At 46.1% G+C, this 23,738-nt stretch overlaps 1 protein-coding gene across 1 annotated transcript; it reads left to right on the forward strand.

Moving 5' to 3' along the window:
* Positions 1–2,873: 2,873 nt before the first annotated feature.
* On the forward strand, positions 2,874–23,656 carry LOC307242185 (transmembrane protein 41A-B-like). The gene is made up of 5 exons (XM_080016521.1): positions 2,874–3,178; positions 20,722–20,872; positions 21,350–21,511; positions 22,274–22,412; positions 22,896–23,656. The coding sequence occupies exons 1-5, from the start codon at positions 3,039–3,041 to the stop codon at positions 23,108–23,110; spliced, it is 807 nt and encodes a 268-aa protein (XP_079872647.1). The 5' UTR covers positions 2,874–3,038; the 3' UTR covers positions 23,111–23,656.
* The last annotated feature ends 82 nt before the right edge of the window (positions 23,657–23,738 follow it).

Here is a 23,738-nt window from a genome sequence, read left to right on the forward strand (position 1 = left end):
CATGCCTGGAAAAATCTCCGACACCCCAAATGTGTAACATACTATTATGCTGAGCATCACGCTTCGTGGAGCAGATCCGCCGCAACTGGAGTGTCTGTTCCTAACTCACTAATGCCCTCCAGTGACAACTTTCTGCAAGTGCAACTTGAACGTAATGCTCACCAACCTCAGTGTAGTTACGAGCTGCATTCTTTAAACCAGTGGTCCCCAAACCAAGGCCCGCGGGCCGGATACGGCCCGCCTCCACATTTGGCCCAGCCCCCTGAACAATACCAGAGACGCATTATGATTTTTTTTTCAGTCTAGCCACACGAATCCTAGGCTAGCCCCTGTCAAATAGAACGGAATAATGGCGAAAAGGTTAGGTAAGAGAAAAATTGATTCAGAATGCAGGGTATTTAACCTGCAGTGGTCAAACGATTATTTTTTTGTTCAATGCAAAAAAAGGCTGTTTCTCTCATCTGTCAAGAGGCGGTGGCGGTATTCAAAGAACACAATCTGCGCCGATACTATGAATCCCGTCATAAAGACAACTATGATAACTTTCAAGGCCAAATGCGAGCAGACAAACTCTCAAAGCTAAAAAGTGGACTGTTAGCTCAGCAGAATACATTTGTACGCCAAGCTCAGCTGAACCAGTCATCCGTTCTGGCCAGCTTTCGGGTTGTTCAACTGATAGCAAACAGCGGTAAACCTTTCAGTGATGGAGAGTTTGTCAAGAAATGTTTGAATGCTGTCGCGGAAGCGGTGTGTCCCGAGAAGAAAGATGTCTTTAAAAGAATTGGCAGCCCTCCAAAGTCTCAAAGGGACTACAACGGGGGAGGATATTTGCGGCAAAGTATGCCAAACCATGGAAGAGTTGGACCTAGACTGGTCAAAGCTTGCCAGCATCACGACTGACGGGGCTCCTAGTATGATGACACCTCGCATTTTTAACAGACGTGACAGAAATGCTGAACAGCCTTAACTTGCAGCTACAAGGCCAGGGAAAACTCATTTGCGACATGTATTCGCACATAAAAGCATTTGAGGTGAAACTTGCGCTGCTTTTGGAAAGTGAAAAAGCACAACTTCATCCATCTCCCTGCTACCCAAGACCTCTCTGCAGAGAACCCAGTGGTCCCGTTCCCAGCTGAAAAGTGTGTGGAAGCACTGGAAATGCTGAAGGCGGAGTTCGGTGTGCGATTCCGGCAACTACATGTTAATGCAAAAGAAATCCGTCTTTTCCAGAAGCCCAGCCTTCTTATCAGTTTGAGTTGACCGAGTTACAGAACTGTAACTGTTTCTTACGGCTCCCAAGCATTTATTTTATCTATGAAATTTTATGAAATATTTTGTTTATATTCATTCCACCACAAAAATATAACAATATTTATAATGATTTATTGTGACTGGGCTCAATGTTACTTATTGAAAAACAAGACTCGATCAAACAAATCAAGACTCGATAGGGTTAGTGCTGAAAAATATACATGTCTAGATCAAATCAAATCATGTATTGAGAGATACAGTCTTATCTATTATCGACTGTACCTTGCTTAATTTTAAACTGATTTTCATGAAATTGAGTTTGTTATTAACGTGCGGTATCATGCGTGCCTCATACTGCACTTTAATTTAACAATTTAGTATTGAATATTTTATATATTTAATTTTTTTATTCAAACATTGGACATATTGAATTTTGCTTTCGGCAAAAGTTCCTTGCTTTTATTTGTCTCCCCCTTATTTTTCTGCTGATCCCAAAGATTATCCAATCCGTGATACGATCCGAACAGTGAGTTTTGTGATCCGTTGCACCCATACTCAGAACAAGAAAGTCCTGTATTCCTTCTGTGGAGTTTGCGTGTTCTCCCTGCGTTTTTGTATATTTCCTTCCATCATCAAAATACATGTACTGTTAGGAGTTCAGTGGTCCTGAGCAAGGCACTGGCAAAAAGAGCAGGAGTTGGTCTCGGGCACTGGACTGCAGCTGCCCACTGCTCCTAGGGTGTGTAGGATGTGTCAAATGCAGATGACAAATGTGTTGTACTTGTACTATGACAATAAAGAGACACTCCCTATTCTAGGAAATGTGTGTCCATCCGATGGTCACTTCAGAGCACATTTTACCCTACGATGCATTGCAATTCTTCTGATGGTGCTTTGAGTTTATTGGAGGATCCCGAACCTAATGCAGGTGCATAGCGCTACCCACTGTGGTATTTTTGTACGACAACTAGCATTTCCAAAATTGCGCTCATAATCTTAAATCCAGTCACATTTATTCTGTTTTTACATCCTATTTCCAGACAGTCTTCCATATTTTATTATATATGAGTGATTTATACCAAATTGATTCAAGTTGCCGTCCCACATAAGAGATTTCATAACAAATACGTGTTCTGACCTTAGATATTAGATATAGATTAATCTATGACAAACTAAATATAGCTTATTATAGAAGCATTATTTGTTTGACTTGCCATATAGTAGTTAATATTCATATTTAGATATAAATGATATTATAGCTTAAATGTCAGTTTAGTATTCAGCTCCATTGTGTTTACGAGGTGTCTCACACAATATATGTCACAGTTGGCATCTGCATTTCATGACAGCATAATGCATTCTGAATGACACCACAGAGCGTTTGTTTTGAATGGGGCGAGGATGACCTCCCAGGGCATTCAGGAGTGGGGGATGGTGACATCGTGTTCTGGATGTGGGCCCAGCAGGGTGCAGCAGATGTAGGGACCCCTCACAAGGACCCTGTGGATCTTTTTTTCTTCTTCCACCAGCTGGTCGCAGCTTGCCATGTGATCCCCTTAGCATGCTCACTGTCACTGGGAGCTCTATTTTGGGAGAGACCTGCTCTCTGCTTCTGTTTCAACTGGGCTTAAGACTTGAGTGAATCCCCCTCCTGATAAGATTTTTTTTAATGGTCTTGGTCCGTACACAAACGTGATTTTTTTTTTGTTTTGTTTGGTTGGTTGTTTTACTGAAGACCAGAGTAAGCTGCACAAGGACTCGGACCTAAGATTGCACCCCAAGGAGCCATGAGCTCCATCAGCGGACTGGTCGCGGTGGTGTCAGCCGCAACTTTCTACCTGTACCTGCTGTCCGTGAACCTGCCCCCAGGACCAAAACGTGATGTACTGGAGCCAGCAGAGACCCAACTGGGAGCCCAGGGGTACAGGTAGGGATGGATATATAGCCACAACATTAAAACCACTGACAGGAAAAATGGACAAGCATAAGGATCTGAGCAACTTTGACAAGGGCCAAATTGTGATGGCTAGACGACTGGTTTTCCCAGTATACAGTGGTTGGTACCTACCACAAGTGGTCCAAGGAAGGACAACCGGCAACAGGGTCATGGGCGCCCATTGATGTGTGTGGGGAGTGAAGTCTAGCCCTTCTGGTCCGATCCCATAGAAGACTACTGTAGCTCTACTGCTAACATCTTTGTGCCGAGCAGATACCACAGGACACCTTCAGAGGCCTTGTGGAGTCATGCCTTGAGGGGTCAGAACTGTTTTGGTGGCATGAGCGGGAGCTACACATATGCAGTATATGTATGTGTGTATATATGTATGTGTGTGTGTGTGTGTGTGTGTGTGTGTGTGTGTGTGTGTGTGTGTGTGTGTGTGTGTGTGTGTGTGTGTGTGTTTGTGTGTGTGTGTATATGTATGTATGTATGTATGTATGTATGTATGTATGTATGTATGTATGCCTGTATGTATGTATGTATTTATGTGTGTATGAATTTATGTGTGTATACAGTATATATATGAATGGATATATATGTGTGTGTGTGTGTGTGTGTATATATATATATGTGTGTGTGTGTGTGTGTGTGTGTGTGTGTGTGTGTGTGTGTGTGTGTGTGTGTACCCCGCCCATCAGAGCCTTCGTCACTTCTCACACCGGCCCCCTCAAATGGACTGAAGTCAAACAAGTGGTAGAGCGAGCGAGAGCTGCATCAGCCCCAGGATCAAATTGCGTGTACAGAGTGTACAAGATCTGTCCACGTCCCCTCAAGCATTTGTGGAAGCTGATGACCGTCGCCTGGAGAACCCAAGCCATTCCATCAGCATGGAGCAGAGCAATCACCACTTTCATCCGGAAGGAGAAGGATTCCCAAGACATCGGCCAGTTCAGAGGCATTGCCCTGCTGAATGCGGAGGGGAAGATCTTCTTCTCGCTGCTGGCAAAGCGGATGACCTACTTCCTTCTGGCAATAACTACATCGACACCACTTGCCAGAAGGCAGGCGTTCCAGGTTTTCCCGGCTGTGTGGAACACTCTGCCATGATATGGGAGCAAATCCAAACAGCCAAGAGCCACAAATTGGATCTCCATGTGGTTTGGCTGGATCTTGCGAACGCCTATAGGTCGGTTCCTCACCAGTTCATCACCTTCGCCCTTGAATTTTTCCACATACCACCATGCATCCAGAGCCTTGTAGCAAAGTACTTTGACAACTTCCACATCACCCAGACAATCTGAACTGGCTGGCACCAGCTGGAGAAGGGGATAACAATAGGCAGCTCCATCTCGCCCATCCTCTTCACAGAAGCCTTTGCGATCATCCTGATTGGAGGAAGACAGATGGTCCGAGGAGTCAGGTCCCAATCAGGTCATCGACTCCCGGCACTACGGAGCTACATGGATGATGTCACCACACTTCTCCAGACTGCAGCCTGTACCTCCAGACTCCTGAAAAGATTTGAGGAACTGCTCTCTTGGGCCTGGATGAAGATCAAACCTGCCAAGTCCCACAGTCTCTCAATCAGGAAAGTCAGGAGTGACAACATCTCCTTCTCTGTCAGGGGTGAGAAGAGCCGGTGCAAAGCCTCGGAAGGCTCTACACAGCCGACCTTTCCGACAGGCACATGGCTGCACATGTCACTTCCCAGCTCTTGGAGGTTCTGAGCAAGATCGACCACAGCTGCCTGCCAGAAAAATGGCACCAAAGATGTGGTCTAAAGCCACAGAGAAAGAAAGGAAAGATCTGGTCATTTCAGAGGTGGTCAAGGTGGAAAAGGAATGCTACAAGATCTGAGCTGTGTGCCAGCAACAGCAAGGAGATGGACAACCTGGGAGGCTGTGGTTGATAGGGCCGTGACATGGGCGGATATGTGGAGGATGCCTCAGGCAAGGCTCAGCCTCCTGATCCTTGCCACCTACGACACCCTCCCCAGTCCCTGGAACCTGTGGTACAGCTCGGATGAAGCCTGCCAGCTGTGTGAGTCCCAGAACCCAAGCTTGCAGCACATCCTGTCTGGGTGCAAGGCAGCTTTGATGCAGGGCCACTACAGATGGCGCCATGACCTGGTCCTGGGCAAACTAGCTGGAGCCGAGTGGAACATCACAGCCGACCTCGACCGCCAACTAAAGTTCCCCATTGAGATCACCACAATCTCCTTATGACCAGACATCGCGATCTGGTCCATCCCCGCAAGGACAGTTATCATGGGTGAACTGACTGTCCCGTGGGAAGAGGGAATGGAGGCGGCCTACGCGAGGAAGAAGGAGAGGTATGCAGAGCTGGCAACTCTGTGTTCCCAAGCTGGGTGGAAGGCGCTCACGTACCCAGGGAAGTCGGCTGCCGAGGCTACACTGGAGCATCCACCCAGTGATTCCTGAGGTCTCTCGGGATCACGGGCTTCAAACTCAGGAAGGCCACAAAAGACAGGGCAGCGGATGCTGAACAAGGGAGCTTTTGGCTCTCGCTCCGAAGAAAGGATAAGGCGTGGGGAAAGCAAGGGTCTTAGGGTTGGCAAGGAGCATCAGGGAGACGTCCCTGTCACTGCTCCACCATCTGGAGGTGTTCTGGGTTTAAAGGAGCGAAACACCAGTGAAGGGTGGCCCCCAGCTGATGACCTTGCAGCCAACCCAATGGCACTGTCGGAGGTGCTTCAGACAGAAATGCCCTGCAGTTGAACCCATCTGTGCTCCCATCTATATATGTGTGTGTGTGTGTGTGTGTGTGTGTGTGTGTGTGTGTGTGTGTGTGTGTGTGTGTGTGTGTGTGTGTGTGTGTGTGTGTGTGTGTGTGTGTGTGTGTGTGTGTGTGTGTGTATATATATATATATATATATGTTTCTGTTTCTATGTTTGTATGTATATAAGATTCAAGAGGTTATTCTTCACATACATATACATAGGGTCATACATATATGCAGTGAAATGTCATGACACCCGATGTGTATATATATGTATATATGTATATATGTGTATATATGTTTGTGTATATATATATGTATTAATGTTGGCTTTGGCATCCAACTTCAGGGCTGTCAATAGGGTGATGTCACACAGCTTCAGCGGCCACATCAGGCGTTGGTACAAGGTGAACTGGTAACACCAGACCTTGAATTAATTGAAATGCCATTATTAATTGAAATGCCATTACATGTACATGTATATGTACAAATGGGTATATATGTGTATCTATGTTTGTTTATGGGTGTGTGTGTGTGTGTATGTATATATATGTATTTATGTATATATATACGTGTGTGTGCAGTGTGTATATGTATATATATGTGTGTGTATGTATGTATGTATATATATGTACTGTATGTACAGTATATGTGTATATATGTATATATGTATGTATAGATGTATATATACTGTATATATTTATGTATATATACTGTATATGTGTGTGTACAGTGTATATTAGTGTGTGTATATGTATATATGTGTATGTTTATATGTGTGTGTGTGTGTGTGTGTATATGTATATTTATATATGTGTATATATATATGTGTATGTGTGTGTGTGTGTGTGTGTGTGTGTGACTGTGTGTGTGTGTGTGTGTGTGTGTGTGTGTGTGTGTGTGTGTGTGTGTGTGTGTGTGTTGGAAATTTTACTGTATGCCAGACTCATGCATGTGGTAGTAGGACGATAGAATAACACCCTGTAAGATATCATGCCGCATGGACCTAAGAGGATGTTTTAACCAGGTAAGGGGCCAGATGTATGGAGAACCAGGATGACTGGAAACAACGATGGAAGGCTTGTCTGAGGACGACCTAGAAGGGGGACTCAAATGCTCGACACAGAGAGGCAGACGGGGTTCAAAACTGAGTTTTATTGGGAGTAATGAATAGGGAGAGACCCAGTGGAGCTGGATCTGGCGGACGGGTCCGGGAAGGCGGGACAACCAAAAGGGACGAGGCAAGACAGGACAGGGACGACGTGGACGAGGAAGGAGGGATCCACGTGGACTCCCTGTCCACCCGTCCACCAGGCTTGACAAGGCTTGGACGTGGAAGGGTGAAAGGCAAGGTTAGAACGATGAATTGCATCAACAAATACTCCAAAATATGGAGGGACAACGACCGGCACTAACTAGGTTAGATAAGCTGACAATCTTGTGATAATTGGATGGAAGGCTACTGTGATATAGAATACTGTGGGTGTGTGGTACAGCGCAGGAGGTAGGAATGGCAGAGGGGACCGTGAAGGGCTAAGCGCCCGGCGACCTGTCCATGATAAATGACAAACAGACATAAACTGCTCCTAGTGGGGCGAGGAGGCTGTGGGCGTGACAGTACCCCCCCAACCACCACCATGGACACCACCTAGTGGATGCCTGGAGTTGGGAGGATGAGCTTGGTTAAAGTCTCTGAGGGATGCATCCAAAATTTGCCTCCAATAGGTGACTGACCGTGAAGGTAGGTGGTCGTCAATGGTGCGGGGTGGCGGAGCAGAAGGCAACCGACTGGATATGGGAGACATGAAAGGTTGGGTGGACAAAACAAACAGCACAAGGGTTGACGATGGACTTGATAACAAAGCGGCCAACATACCAGGAGGGCGAGCTTGGGGGACTCCACTTTGAGTGACAGGTCCTTTGCCAGGAGCCAGACCCTTTGGACAGGGACGTATGGGGTGGCGGGGCTGGGTGGATGCCTGGAAAAGGGCTGAGTGGGCCTTGTTCCAGGTGCGTTGACGGTGGAGAATGTGGGCCTGCCTAGGTGGAAAAAAAGTGAATTGATGCTGAGCGAGGTGTGAGCATGCTGTGATCTCGTGAGAAGACGGAAGCTGAGTGAGTAGTGAGCGGAGACCCAACATGGTGGCGCCCTGCTACATTAAATAACGTGGTAGCTCCACCTCAGACAAAATAATACAGCAAATTGCAAATAATATTTATATATATATATATAAAAAAGGGAACACCGCACAAAACCAAAATTGAGGACCTCGAGGATTGTATCGATTTTTTTATAAAACCTACGTGATTGAAGAAGACCAGGACCGCAAAAGTCCCGCGAAAAGAAAGAAGACCGACTCAGCAACAGACACTGATGATCTCATACGGAGTGCCGTAGAGGTTAGTGTCTTGGATGAGATTAACAAGAAGCTGGACATGCTCGGTCCACTTCTCCGAGACATAACCGAGATCAAAGCCAGTCTTGATTTCCTGCACTGCACTGTAGGCGAAATGCAAAAAGACAACGCGGATCTGAAAACCTCCGAAGCCTCTCACAGCGGAGATGGAAGTTGTAAAAAAATAAAATAAAATAATGAAAGAGACCATCCTGGATATTCAATCCAGAAGTATGCGGGACAACCTCATCTTTTCTGGGATCCCAGAGAACAACACCGAGTCCCCAAAAAATATGGTGAAAGACTTTCTCCGCATCGCCCTGAAACTCCCGATGGACACCGTTAAGCAGATCACCTTTCACGAATTGATCGACTGGGACACTGTGTGGGGAACCGTCCCCGCTCCATCATTGCTAAGTTTGAACACTTCAAGCACAAGGAGCTGGTTAAAAGCAAAGGACCGGAACTGAAAGGAACCACGCTGGGTATGAACGATCAATTCTCCTGGGAGATCAACGAGCGAAGAAAGGTGCTGTATCCCGTCCTGAAGGAGAACCGGCAGAAGGGTAAACGCGTATCGATGATTGTTGACAAATGATATATAGACGGTCAGTTATTCCGAGACTCCTCCACCACACCCTGGTTATTCTGAGCATAATGTAACAAGTAATTGTAATTGTCATAATTCCAGTTATTATATACTGCAAGATGAAGGAATAGGCATGCTATCTATGTCAGGATTTAAAATATCGCTCACTCTCATCTCACCTTCCTAATTCCCCCTCCATACTTCTCTCATCTCACCTCCCTAATCCCTCTCTCCTTACATCTCACGCTCACTCTATACTGTCTTTCACTTTATGTATGTGTAATCCCGCAATATTCTGTGTTTTTCTTTGTCTACTCGTCAGTTGTTTGTTTAGTTATGTATCCCTACAAACTTCCTACAATACTATGGCAATGAAAAGGAATATAAAGGAGGACACCCCAGACTTATCTATGGGAAAGCATGGGAACGGTAGTATAGCTATTGCCTTGCATGCACTGTGCCATCACCCCCTAACTAGCTTCAATGACACCCATTAACTTTGTTAGTTGGAATGGGAGAGGCTTGGGCTCACCTGCTAAACATAGCAAAATCATAACTCACCTCACCAAGATGAACCCCAGCTTCTGTCTACTGCAAGAAACCCACCTCACTGCATCTGAGCACCTCAAACTCAAAGCTAAATGGCTTAATCAGATGTTTTCCGCATCATACAACTAAAAAAAAAGAGGTGTATCTATATTGATCAATAAAAGTATCCTATATCAAAATAAAACCACAATATCAGACCCAGAAGGACGTTTCATTATGATTAATGGGATTTTAGGTAACATCAAAATAACCATAGCTAATATTTATGGCTCCAATGCTGATGACCTAAATTTCTTTCACAATATATTTTCAAAACTTTTAGAATTTTCTGAATCAATTATCATATTGGGAGGAGATTTCAACACAGTACTGATTCCAAATTTATGCCGCTCTCAAACCAGAAATATTTCCAAATCCTGGCGTTCGTCAGATACCATAAAACAATACATGAGTGATCTTGCTCTTGGGGATTGTTGGCGATCAAATAACCCACATTCTAGAGAATACACATAATACTCACCACGCCACCAAAGTTTCTCTAGAAAAGACCTTTTCTTAACAAGTAACTCTGCACTGTCCAAAATCACTAATCCAGAAATCCACCCTATTTCCCGGCAGGTGGCGGTTTTACACCTCACTTTTGACGGATAAAGAATTTAATCATCTCTTTTCAAGAGAATGGACTTCCTTCATTGAACTGAATGACTCCCCAGGAATATCACCATCCTTACTTTGGGAAACAGCTAAGGCAGTTCTAAAAGGAAGTATTATTTCATTCTCCACTCACAAGAAAAAGAAAGGACAAGAATGCCAAAATAAACTCGAACAGCGACTAAAGGAGTTGCATTCCCAACAAGCCCACTCATCCTCTGAGCAAATCCGATATGAGATCAGGACAATTACATCTCAACTTGAAACTATCATCCATCAAAAGACACAATTCCTTATGACACGGACAAGAGCAAATTATTTTGAATTCAATGAAAAATCTGGTAAATTTCTTGCCAATCAATTGAAACGTGATAGAGAAAAATCACTTATTACAGCCATGAAAGATTCACAGGGTAGAATAACATACTTTCCGCAAGACATCAATAACATATTTAGAGACTTTTATAAGAACCATTATCACTCGGATAATGAATCGAATATATAAAACATTCACTCATTCCTTGATGATATCGACCTTCCTAAACTTTCGACGGAACAGGCTACCACCTTAGATCAACCACTTACTCTTGAAGAACTCAGGAAAGCGCTCTTCTCTATGCCCAACAATAAATCACCTGGATCAGATGGCTACCCAGTGGAATTTTATAAACACTTCTGGCCACTTATCTCCCCACTATTCATCAGAATGGTTACAGAGGTCAAGTCAACCTTGACCATGCCTCCTCACATGAACACTGCTCTTATCTCGGTTTGGCTGGAAGCCAAAAAGGACCCAACCCTCACCTCCAGTTACAGACCCATAAGCCTTATTAATTGACCTTAAGATTATAAGTAAAACACTAACCAACAGAATTGAAAAAGTAATCTCATTTATAATTCACCCATATCAAACAGGCTTTGTCAAACGCAGACACTCATCCAGCAATATGCGTCGTTTATTCAGTCTGATGAGCATATCTAAAAGGAACAACTTAAATACTACCATTGCCTCTTTGGATGCGGAAAAACCTTTGATTGAGTGAATTGGACATATCTCTTTTCAATCCTCAAAAAATTTGGCTTTGGAGAGTCCCTGATTCAATGGATCTGAATCCTCTCCAACTCTCCATCTGCTTCTGTCATCACCAATGGTTACACCTCTCAGCGTTTCACTCTACAACGCGGCACAAGACAAGGATGTCCGCTCTCCCCTATACTATTCCCAATCTTTATTGAACCCCTCGCGGCGGCTATCCGTCAATAAAGCAATATTGTAGGCATACAAACAGGAAACTGTTCACAAAATCAGTTTGTATGCAGACGATATCCTACTGTACATATGGAACCCAGTATCATACCTACCGGAGGAGTTCAATCTTATATCTAAATTCTCAGCTATCTCAGGCTATTTAATAAATTGGACTAAAACCACAGTCTTACCACTCATTGGGGGGTACTGTAATGCTGCAACCCAGAAACTTCACTTAACCATCACAACGGACAATATTAGATTAATTGGTAGGATAGCAGCAGTGAAAATGAATATATTTCCAAAAATAAACTATGTATTTTCATTGACCCCAGTGCACCCAACAGCACATTGGTTTAATACTCTGGACTCAATAGTCAACAAATTTTATTGTAAATACAAGAAACCAAGAATTAAACTCGCAACACTACAGAAAAACAAAGACGGTGGAGGCCTAGCAGCCCCAAACCATCTTCAATTTATAATTAAATGGTTATAGCCAGAGTAACAATTGGCCCATGGATGGCGAGACATTGAACAATCTGAATGTCAGGAGTTATCATTATCCGATCTCCCATTCCTTAATGAATCTATAAAGAAACATAATTGCTTTAAAAACCCACTTATCGCAACAACTCTGTCAGCCTGGTGGAAATTCCTCAAACTCAGTGGTCACACTCTATCGCCAAACAAATTCACGGCAATCTGGCACAACCCAGATTTCCCGGTTAAAAACAGACCAATAATCTTTAGGTCTTGGAAAAGACAAGGAATTACTCATCTGGAACACATTTTTGAAAACAATTTGCTTATATCCTTCCCAACCCTAACCCAAAGGTATAATATCGGTGGCCACGGCTTCCTTCAATTCCTTCAATTATAGCAGTCTCTAAAAGTTAAAATCCTACAACCACCTGAAATGATTGAACATCTCACTTATATCGGTCACTTGAAAAATCCCTTTTCCATAATATACAAACTTTTACTAAAAATAGACGACACCTTGTCTTTACCTACAATGAAATGGGAAAGAGACCTTGCTGTTCCCACCGATATCAACCTGTGGAAGCTTATTTGCAACAACACCTTTTCTATCACCTAACTCCAAAATGCACTCATCCAATATAAGATTTTGCACAGAGCCCATATCACGGAACACAAAATGTTCAAAATGGGTTTTGTGGATGAAGACATTTGCTCTCACTGTTACCTTGATACCAGAGATGACTACTTTCATGCCTTCTGGCTCTGCCCACCTATCCTAGCATTCTGGACCAACATCACCAAGAAGCTATCAACCCTTCTGGGTCGCAGCATTCCATTCTCCCCGTCTATATGTCTTCTCGGTGACCTCTCCTCAGTCGACCCCCCACCGAAACACCACCAACCCATTTTGATCGCCTTAACAATGGCCAAGAAAACTATATTACTCAATTGGAAAAATAGAGATAATCTCACCACATCCCAATGATTGCAGTTATTAATAGATTACATCTAAATGGAAAAACTATTTGCAATATCCAAAAACCATGTTGATTCATTTAATGAGATATGGGCTACTTTTATCACTGACATAACTCCATCATTAAATACTTGAGTCTTCCTAAGTCGGTGCAATGTCGGGGCATGTGGGGGCCCTCCTGGTCTGCCGGGGCTCCGCATTTGGGTGGCTGCCCGGGCGGCTCTGGGGAAATCCGTAGTGCGTGAACCGGTGTTCTTGGGGGATCCGGGGGCCCCACGGGGGAGTTGGGTGGTCTGGGGGGTGGCGCCCGCTCCTTTGCCTGAGTTGAGCTGGCCTGTCCCCGGGGGTGGTGGGGGGGAGACTTGCTCCCGGGGAGTACCTGCAGCTGGCGTCCGTGTGTGGGTTCCGGGTGTGGTTGTGGGTTCTGGGGCTCGGGCTGGGGGCGGGGGGTGTGGGTCGCTGGTTCGGGTCTTGGGCCCCGTGGTCGGCGGGCTAGCGCCCGCAGGGGTCACCCACCCCGCCGGCGGGGTGGCTGGGCCTGCGTGTTCCTCTGCGTCCCGTGGAGCGGGATGGCCCGTCGTGCCGGGGCTGGTTGGGTGTTTCGTCTGGGCCTGTCAACCTGAGTCCTGATTTACCTGTTTATAGATCCAAACATGATGAATAGTTCTCCAAAGAGGGGGGTTGGTGGTGGCTCTCCATAACCAAAACTGTGCTCTTGTCATTCTACAGGGCATTCACAGGACAGAGTTATTGCAGCAGTTCTTGATGATTTAAGAATTAATAAATAGTTGCATTGCAGGTTGAGAACTTGAACTCCTCTTGCAGACTAACTCTGTCCTGGATGCAAATGGCATACAAATACTCTGGGCATACTGTGTTGTATGCCCAGAATGCTGACAGCACAGGTAAAAAAAAAAAAAAGGAGAATGTGGGCCTGCACGGCGGGAACAGAGATCTGTTTCCCAGGACAGGAACAGAGGGTGATGGTGGCCTAGCGAGCAGAGGAAGGGAGACAGACCAGGGGATGCATTGATGAGAGTGTTGTGGGAGTACTCTACCCACGGGAGTTGGATGCTCCAGGAGGAGGGGTTAGCAGCTGTGACGCAGCCAAGCATGGCCTCCGTTTCCTCATTCGCCCGCTCCGTCTGGCCATTGGTCTGGGGGTGGAAACAGGAGGAGAGACTGACCTTGGCTCCCAGGGCAGCGCAAAAGGCTCGCCACTCCTGAGAGATTAACTGCGGACCCCTGTCCGAGATGACATCTGCCAGAATACCATGTAGGCGGAACACCTGGACCACCAGAAGGTTGGCAGTCTCCTTCGCCAATGGCAGCTTGGGCAGGGCGATGAAGTGGGCGGACTTAGAGAACCGGTCAACAACGGTGAGGATGGTGGTGTTGCCACTGGATGGTGGGAGCCCAGTGACAAAGTCCAGGGCAATGTGGGACCATGGGCAACCGGGGATGGGTTGGTGACAGAGGGGGCCGGAGTGGCGTCGGGTGGAGGTCTTGTTCCGAGCGCAGGTGGAGCAGGCTGTGACAAAGGCCCAGATGTTGGGGATCAGGTTAGGCCACCAGAACCGTTGTCGGACGAAGGCCAAGGTACAAGCAATCCCAGGGTTGCAGGTGAGGCTGGATGAGTAGGCCCACTAGAGCACCTGGGAACACACAGTATCTGGTACAACCAGGCAGTTGGGAGGTCCGCTACCTGGGTCAGGCTGATGTTCCTTGGCTCAGGTCACCAGAGACTCAATCTCCCACTTCAGGCTGGAGATAAGGCAGATGGGTGGTAGGATAGGATCCAGGTCCATGCTGCTTTCCTCAACTGTAAACAGGCAGGACAGGGCATCGGGCTTGGTATTACCGGAACCTGGACGATAGGACATTTTAACTGACAATTTAACTGACCAAAGAACAGAGCCCACCTGGCCTGACAGGAGTTGAGCCGCTTTGCATACTGAATGCAGGACAAGTTCTTGGGGTCCATCGAGACCACAAATGGCAGGTCCGCTCGCTCCAGCCAATGCCACCCTTACACCAGAGCCAGTTTCACTGCCAGGAGGTCCCGGTTGCCAACAGCATGATTCGTCTCCGGAGGAGTGAGCCTACGTGAGGGGAAAGCACAGGGGTGGAGCTTACCATCTGAAGGGGAGCACTGAGGCAGAACTGCTCCAACCCTCTGTCCAAGGCGTCAAGGCCAACGCAGTCTCCGCTGCGGAGGTCCACTTGAACGGTGAGGCGCTAGAGGTAAGGGCTGAGAGTGGGGCTGGAGGTGTTGCAGGACCTGCGTATGTGTGGCTCGTGCTCCACAGGGGACTGGGAAAATATCAAAATATTGTCGCGATACACAAACACAAAGTGATTCAACACGTCCTGAAGAACATTGTTAATCAAGGCTTGGAACACTGCAGGAGCACTGGACAGACCAAAGGGCATAACCAGGTACTCGAAGTGGCCTAGAGGGGTGTTGAAGGCAGTCTTCCAATCGCCCCCCCTTGCGGATGCGAACCTGGTGGTAAGCGTTGCGGAGGTCGAGCTTTGTGAAGTGTATGGCACCACAGAGGGAAACAAAAACAGAGTCAATAAATATAAACCCCCATTGCCTCCCGCTCAGGCTGGGAGAGGTTATATTATCTGCTACAGGGAAGAGGGGTGCCAGGGTATGCTTCTTACTAAAAACAAGACCTAGATCATGGTATTGTTCCGGCACAGAGGACAGGTCTGGGGGTTCAGATGGGGAGACGATTGATGAAGGGGCAGAGGAGAAACGGAGACAGTGGCTGTGCCAGTGAGAACTCCAGGCAGAAATTCTACCTGAGGTCCAGTCTATGTGGGGGTTGTGGGCCTGGAGCCAAGGGTAACCCAGAACCAGGGGGGTTTGGAGTGAGTCAATGAGGTGGAAGGCAATTGACTCTCGGTGGTTACCTGAAAGCAACAGTTCAAGGGGAACGGTCTGGTGCTCAACCCGGGCCATAAGCGTCCCAGTCAGGCCCTTGGCTTCCATGGGCACGGAAAAGGGAACGGGCACCAAGCCCAACTGATGCACCAGAATCTAAGAGAGCTGAGAGATGTAGAGTCTGGTTCCCCCAGGAGAGGGTGCCATTTATCAAGGGACGAGAGGTAGAGGTACAGACAGCTTGGTTTGTACATACCTCACCTATGTAGCACAAACGGGGATGTGGCCCGGAGATGTCCAGTCTGGCCGCAGTACAGGCAGGACCAGGTCTATAGGCGGCGGGCCCACTCCTTGGGAGAAAGCTGAGCTCACGCTCGGGAGACTTCAGTAGTACTCGGTGGCTTTTGAAGCCGGCAACCGGGACGTACCCGACGGAGCAGGAAGTACAGGCTGGGAAGGCGCATTCCTCTCGCGTTGGCGCTCCCAGAGCCGGTTGTCCAGCCGTGTTGCAGTATTACCAACTGGTCCAGGTTTGCGGGCTCGTCCCGCAGATTGTCATTAAGAGCATTAAGAGCCACTCTCCAGAGTCTCCGCCAGAGTCCAGAACTCCACTACGAGCACAGATAAACTGCGGGGACCCTGGCGGAGGGAGAGGAGCCTCTTTGAATCTTCTCTCCCACAAACCGGGTGGTCGAAGATTCTCCGCATCTCCTGCGTGAAGGCTTCATAGGAGCGGCCTTTGGGACCATGACGTTCCCACAGCGCCGATGCCCAAGCGAGAGTCGCTCCCCCCGGGAAGGTGATGAGGTAGGCGATGTAGGAGCTCTTGGTGGCGTGGAACAGTGGCTGCTGCTCGAACACCACAGCGCATTGAACCAGGAAAGCCTAGCATGCCCCGAAGTCGCCGTCATATGGCGAGCAGGCTGGAACATGGTGCTCCCAGTGGACGGGAGGAGCGCTGGGAGCCAGGCTGCGAAGCGGTGCGCCAGACGGCGGGGCCTGGAGACCACTCAGGGCCGCCAAGATGTTGCGGAGGTCTTCGGCAATGTCCCAGATGGCTTGATCGTGCTGACCCAGGATGGTTCCCTGGCTCTGTACCGCGCGACAGAGTGCCTCTGTGTCGACTGAGTCCACGTTGTGGCGGAGATCGTACTGTTACGACTAGGACTAGGGGGGGACTCAATCACACAACACAGAGACTGCTGGCAGACGGGGTTCACCAACAGTTTTATTGGAAGACACTAGGCGTGATGGATTAGGAGAGACCCGGTCCGGCACGATCGGGCCGATGTGTCCTAGAATGCGGGACTACCGGACGGGGCGTGGCAAGACAGGACATGGACGGCGTGGACGAGGAAGGAGGGATCCAGGTTCCAGACAGGTAGACACGGAGCCAGGCTCGACGAGGCAGGACAGGAACGGCTTGGACGTGGAAGGGAGAAAGGCAAGGTTAGAACAATGGACTGCATCAACAAATACTCCAAAATATGGAGGGGCCACGAGCTGCACTAACTAGGTTAGATAAGCTGACAATCTGGCGATAATTGGATGGAAGGCTACTGTGATATACAGTGGGGCAAAAAAGTATTTAGTCAGCCACCAATTGTGCAAGTTCTCCCACTTAAAAAGATGAGAGAGGCCTGTTATTTTCATCATAGGTAAACCTCAACTATGAGAGACAAAATGAGAAAAAAAAATCCAGAAAATCACATTGTCTGATTTTTAAAGAATTTATTTGCAAATTATGGTGGAAAATAAGTATTTGGTCAAGAACAAAAGTTCCTCTCAATACTTTGTATATACCCTTTGTTTGCAATGACAGAGGTCAAACGTTTTCTGTAAGTCTTCACAAGGTTTTCACACACTGTTATGCTGGTATTTTGGCCCATTCCTCCATGCAGATCTCCTCTAGAGCAGTGATGTTTTGGGGCTGTCGCTGGGCAACACAGACTTTCAACTCCCTCCAAAGATTTTCTATGGGGTTCAAGATTCAAGATTCAAGATTCAAGATTCAAGATTTTTATTTGTCACATACATATACATACTTCCATACATATATGCAGTGAAATGTAATGGGTTGCAGGGTTGAGATCTGGAGACTGGCTAGGCCACTCCAGGACCTTGAAATGCTTCTTGCGAAGCCACTCCTTCATTGCCCGGGCGGTGTGTTTGGGATCATTGTCATGCTGAAAGACCCAGCCACGTTTCATCTTCAATGCCCTTGCTGATGGAAGGAGGTTTTCACTCAAAATCTCACGATACATGGCCCCATTTATTCTTTCCTTTACACGGATCGGTCGTCCTGGTCCCTTTGCAGAGAAACAGCATCCAAAGCATGATGTTTCCACCCCCATGCTTCACAGTAGGTATGGTGCTCTTTGGATGCAACTCAGCTTTCTTTCTCCTCCAAACACGACAAGTTGAGTTCTTACCAAAAAGTTATATTTTGGTTTCATCTGACCATATGACATTCTCCCAATCCTCTTCTGGATCATCCAAATGCTCTCCAGCAAACTTCAGACGGGCCTGGACATGTACTGGCTTAAGCAGGGGGACACGTCTGGCACTGCAGGATTTGAGTCCCTGGCGGCGTAGTGTGTTACTGATGGTAGCCTTTGTTACTTTGGTCCCAGCTCTCTGCAGGTCATTCACTAGGTCCCCCCGTGTGGTTCTGGGATGTTTGCTCACCATTCTTGTGATCATTTTGAACCCACGGGTGAGATCTTGTGTGGAGCCCCAGATCGAGGGAGATTTTCAGTGGTCTTGTATGTCTTCCATTTTCTAATAATTTCTCCCACTGTTGATTTCTTCACAACAAGCTGATTACCTATTGCAGATTCAGTCTTCCCAGCCTGGTGCAGGTCTACAATTTTGTTTCTGGTGTCCTTTGACAGCTCTTTGGTCTTGGCCATAGTGGAGTTTGGAGTGTGACTGTTTGAGGTTGTGGACAGGTGTCTTTTATACTGATAACGAGTTCAAACAGGTGCCATTAATACAGGTAATGAGTGGAGGACAGAGGAGCCTCTTAAAGAAAAAGTTACAGGTCTGTGAAAGCCAGAAATCTTGCTTGTTTGTAGGTGACCAAATACTTATTTTATCGAGGAATTTACCAATTAATTCATTAAAAAACAGAGACAGACTGCTCCGAGTGGAGTTAGGAGGCTGTGGGCATGACAGATGAGCCTTTTGCAACTGTGTGTGTGTGTGTGTGTGTGTGTGTGTGTGTGTGTGTGTGTGTGTGTGTGTGTGTGTGTGTGTGTGTGTGTGTGTGTGTGTGTGTGTGTGTGTGTGTGTTGTGTGTGTTTGTGTGTGGTGTGTGTGTGTGTTTGTGTGTGTGTGTGTTTGTCCCTTAAGAAAAGGCAATTGAGTCATCACTTTAGTTCCATCTGGATGCTTTGGTTTATATATATATATTTAACTGATTTAGAATATATATTTAAAATATAGTTATAATGTGTGACAAAGAGACTAGTTAATTACATCAATAAGAAAACGTTATATAAGTTTTCCAAAAAAAAAATCTGACTTCTCTCGGACTATCCTGTAACTGTGGAAACTTTAAGTGGTATCATTTTATAGGATGGGATTGGAGCTCACTGACTTAACGTTTTGATTTATCATCTCCGAGGACACTCGGGAGGATGAACAGCCACTTGCCTTCACTCTCTTTGGCTCACTTGGGATTGAAGGCACCGCTCATCATTCATGTGCATTCATTCCCTCTGGGTCGGTTCGAAGCGTGTTGTTGGGATCCAAAGTGGTGACCTTTTGAGCGCACATTCACGTCCCTAACCATCCTCCCTTCATATCCCTCTGGCTGTCGGTGGGTGTGCCTGTACGTATGTTTGGAAAAATACAATATATGTATATATATATATATATGTAGCATCAAAAAATTATTCACTGTCTCAGTATCTACAATGCAGGTGTCCCATGGGGTTATGTGTAAGTGAAATCAAAGAACCAGCTCTCCCTCTCAACCTCACCCTCTCAATTCAGAGATTCCCTCACCACACACAGACAGACACAGACAGACACCCCCCCCCCCCACACACACACACGCACACCCACACACACATTCCATCATCATGTTACTGGCCAATGAGAGAGCTTGTCAACCCATTGACCCATTGATAGCACGATGTTAAATATCAAGGCAATGTTGAGTTGCGTGTTGAGGGGATGTTGAGAGGATGTTGAGTTCCATGGGGATTTTGGTGTGTGTCTCTGGCCATGTGTAATTCTATTGTGTAAGGGTGTGTGTGTGTGTGTGTGTGTGTGTGTGTGTGTGTGTGTGTGTGTGTGTGTGTGTGTGTGTGTGTGTGCGCGCATGTGCGTGTGTGTGTTGTGAGGGGTATCTCCTGAGCCTTTTAGCCAGTTTAGGCTAAGAGGCAGCGCAGGCTATTTTTGTCCGTCAATCAAGTAGATCCTGTTACCCCCACCCCATACACACACACACACACACACACACACACACACACACACAGACATGCATACACGCATGCAACGGCCTCTTACTAACTAGAGCTTTCCTAGCTGGCGAGTTTGCCGTTTGTCAGTAGATGTATAATGTATATGTATGTATGTGGGCTATGACTATCCATCCATCTATATATTTATAAGATCACTCAATGACTTTGTTCATACCACATACTTCATTCAATCACTGAATTCACCCACTAAGAGACACTGACAGTCAGAGTCAAATTCCATATTCTAATTCCCATTCTTTCATAAGTGGTGTCTTTATGGTCTTTATTTTGCATTTTTGTTGTCCCCTTTGTTGTTGTCCCCTTTGTTTTTTCCTTTGCTTTTATCCTGTAAAGTTGTATCAACAACACTAACTATCTGTGGTGAGGGTAAACTCCCAGAGAAGAAGATGCTTTAGTTTTAAGAGTGGTTTTAAAACCGTTGCCAATCTCCAAAAAAAAAAATGGAGGTGTGATAGACGGGAACGCATGATCGGCAGGAATTTAGGGACAGTGTATGTGTTTCCATCCAGACTCAAGTTCCCGTCGGACCTGGATGAGCTGCGGGAGCTGGCAGAGATGCTGAAGTTCTACAAGCGGGAGCACCACCGCTACGTTCTGCTGCTGTTCTGCAGTGCCTACCTTTATAAGCAGTCCTTCGCCATCCCTGGCTCCTCCTTTCTGGTGAGCATGGACACACACACACACACACACACGCACACACACGCATGCACACATGCACTAATAGCAAGAAATGAACCTATAAGAACAATACCTACGGAAACGGAAACTCTTTTTGTCCGGCCTTTCTTTATCTATTTTTTAACATGTTTTGAATAACAGTTATATTTCATCACATTTTATTTAAATGCAAATGCATCCAGACAGGCCGTTCCATAGCATAAGCAGTCTATGCGGTTGTTTAGGGCCACAACCGTTATGGGGGGTGGAGGCACATGATCAGTGTAGGGGCACTGATCATGTGCCCCTACATGTGCCATGTGCCCTCTCTGCTCCTGTCTGTTACTCCAAACAAAACAACAAAAAAACTGTTTTAATTTCAGATCACATATTAATGTTGTGATCTATGCCACCATGCGCATGGACACACCCCCATTTATTTATCCATCCATCCATCCATCCATCCATCCATCTCTGCAGAACATTCTGGCAGGTGCTATCTTCGGCCCATGGGATGGCTTGGTGCTGGCCTGTCTGCTGACCACCTCAGGCTCCACCTTCTGCTACCTTCTCTCTTCTGCCTTTGGGAAGAACTATGTTATTCGCTTCTTCCCTGACAAAGTGGCCATGCTGCAGAGGAAGGTGGGCTAACACTTTCTGTGTGTGTGTGCGTGTGTGTGTGTGTGTGTGTGTATGTGTGTGTGTGTGTGTGTGTGTGTTCACTATCTATACTGTATATTTAAATGTGTTGGATTTTCAAATGCATTTTAGTCAGAACAGTGAACAGAACACTGAAATTTTATACCCGCACAGTGTAACTTTTCAGAGTTCAAATTGTTATTTATAAGTGATGGATGACTTTAATACACAAAACGATATATCGGTGTTTTAGGGCCCTTGGATACAGAGACACAGACAGAGATGTTGCAAACACACCATTTTATTGTAGAGAGTGGCAAGATGTAACAAGCTGGGAGCAGATGGACACATGTCATGACAGAGGCTCCCCTGTGTGTGTGTGTGTGTGTGTGTGGGGATGGGTGATTTACATATTGCTTGTTGATTGCTCTAACGAGACACAGGTTTACAGCCACCTCTGATCCCAGGCCCAATTACCTAGACCCAAGACAGGTGTGGCTGCTTTACTACACCCCCTAACACCACAGACAGGTTTTGACACACGCACATGCACATACAATCTACTTCGTACTCGTTTTCACTCAACCTCCCTCCCTGCCATCCCTTCCCACTTTTCCATTTTTCTTCCCATTTTCCTCTCTCCTTCTGACTCAGTTGCTGTGTCTGACCTCTCGTCTTCCCTTAACGTTTCCCTCTCCTTCACCCTCTTCTCTTCCCTATTTTGTCTTACTCCCTCTCCACTCTTTCTCTCCATCCATCTCCCAGGTGGAGGAGAACCGTAACAGTTTGTTTTTCTTCCTTCTCTTCCTTCGTTTCTTCCCCATGACCCCTAACTGGTTCATTAACGTCACCTCCCCAATCCTCAACATCCCTATGACCATTTTCTTCTCCTCCGTGCTCATAGGTGAGGCCGTGTACACACACACAGTGAACATCCTGACACACACACATATATATACACATTCAAACACAGATCAGACTCAGTGACTTTACTCCACAAAGTACATTTGAAATGTATTTGTAACAAATGTTAATTGTAATAAAATGTTAAAAACAAAATTGACAAACAAACATGAACAAGAATACAGAGCAGAAAAAGCCAACTATATAAAAATATATACAGAATATACAAAATGTGATTTTATTCACTCCTCAAATCTAATGTTGACACACTGACTAGCCCACATACAGTGGGCTAGTCAGTGTGTTATATACTGTATACTGCTGTGTCCCTTCATGTTTTTAACTATGCGTATGAGTATATTTGAAATAGAAATGTATTCTTCACCTAATAATAATTTGCTTGAATTATTGATTTTATTGATTTTATAATATAAAATCAAAGTTTCGATATTTGTATTTTCAAGTTTTTCCCTTCGTCCCACAGGCTTGATCCCCTACAACTTCATATGCGTCAGGACAGGCTCTATCCTGTCGGAGATCTCTTCCCTGGACGACATCTTTACCTGGAGAATGCTGGCCCAACTCCTGGTCATCGCCTGCGTGGCGCTCCTCCCCGGTGCACTGATCCAACGCTACAGCCAAGCGCACCTTCAACTGGACAATCTGAACCCCACAGACGAGGCACGCAAGAAACAGTGATGTAGGAGGGGACGGGGAAATTGGGGCTCTAATTCCCAATTCAGGATTCACACCAAATGCGTTACTACACGTTTATTGTAGAGAGTGGGCCAGTTGAAATTAGCCTGGGGCAGATAGATATGTGTCATGACACAGGCTCCTCTCCTGAGTGTGTGTGGGGATTTTACCTGTTGCTCATTAGACCAACAAACGAGCAACAGGTATGCAGCCACTCTGATCCCAATTACCTAGATCTAGGTCAGGTGTGGCTGCTCAAACCGCTTCATCCCCACACCACAACACACAATTATATAACACACTTATATAAAAAGAGATTGATTGATAGTGGATTTGGTGACATCTAACATTAACGCTAATAACATCATTATTTTAAATGCGTGCCTTGTTTATTTAGTTTTAAGCCCAGTTCCAATTTAAAAAACTCGACTGGCGTAGTACTGTCGAGCTGAAACTTGTCGTATGAGTTAAACATTTTGAATGCATCCCAGAACTTCAATAGAAGGCGGAAAGTCCGATTCTCCATAGGAATAAACGATTTGTTCTTGACGTTCGTTGTATTAGGTGTGAAGTAAAGTAAGTAAGTAATGCTTGCCGCAAAAAGAAAAGCGATTCATGTCATGGGAATCGA

This window comes from Zeus faber, assembly GCF_960531495.2.
Source record: "Zeus faber genome assembly, chromosome: 16".
NCBI classification, from domain to species: Eukaryota; Metazoa; Chordata; class Actinopteri; order Zeiformes; family Zeidae; genus Zeus; species Zeus faber.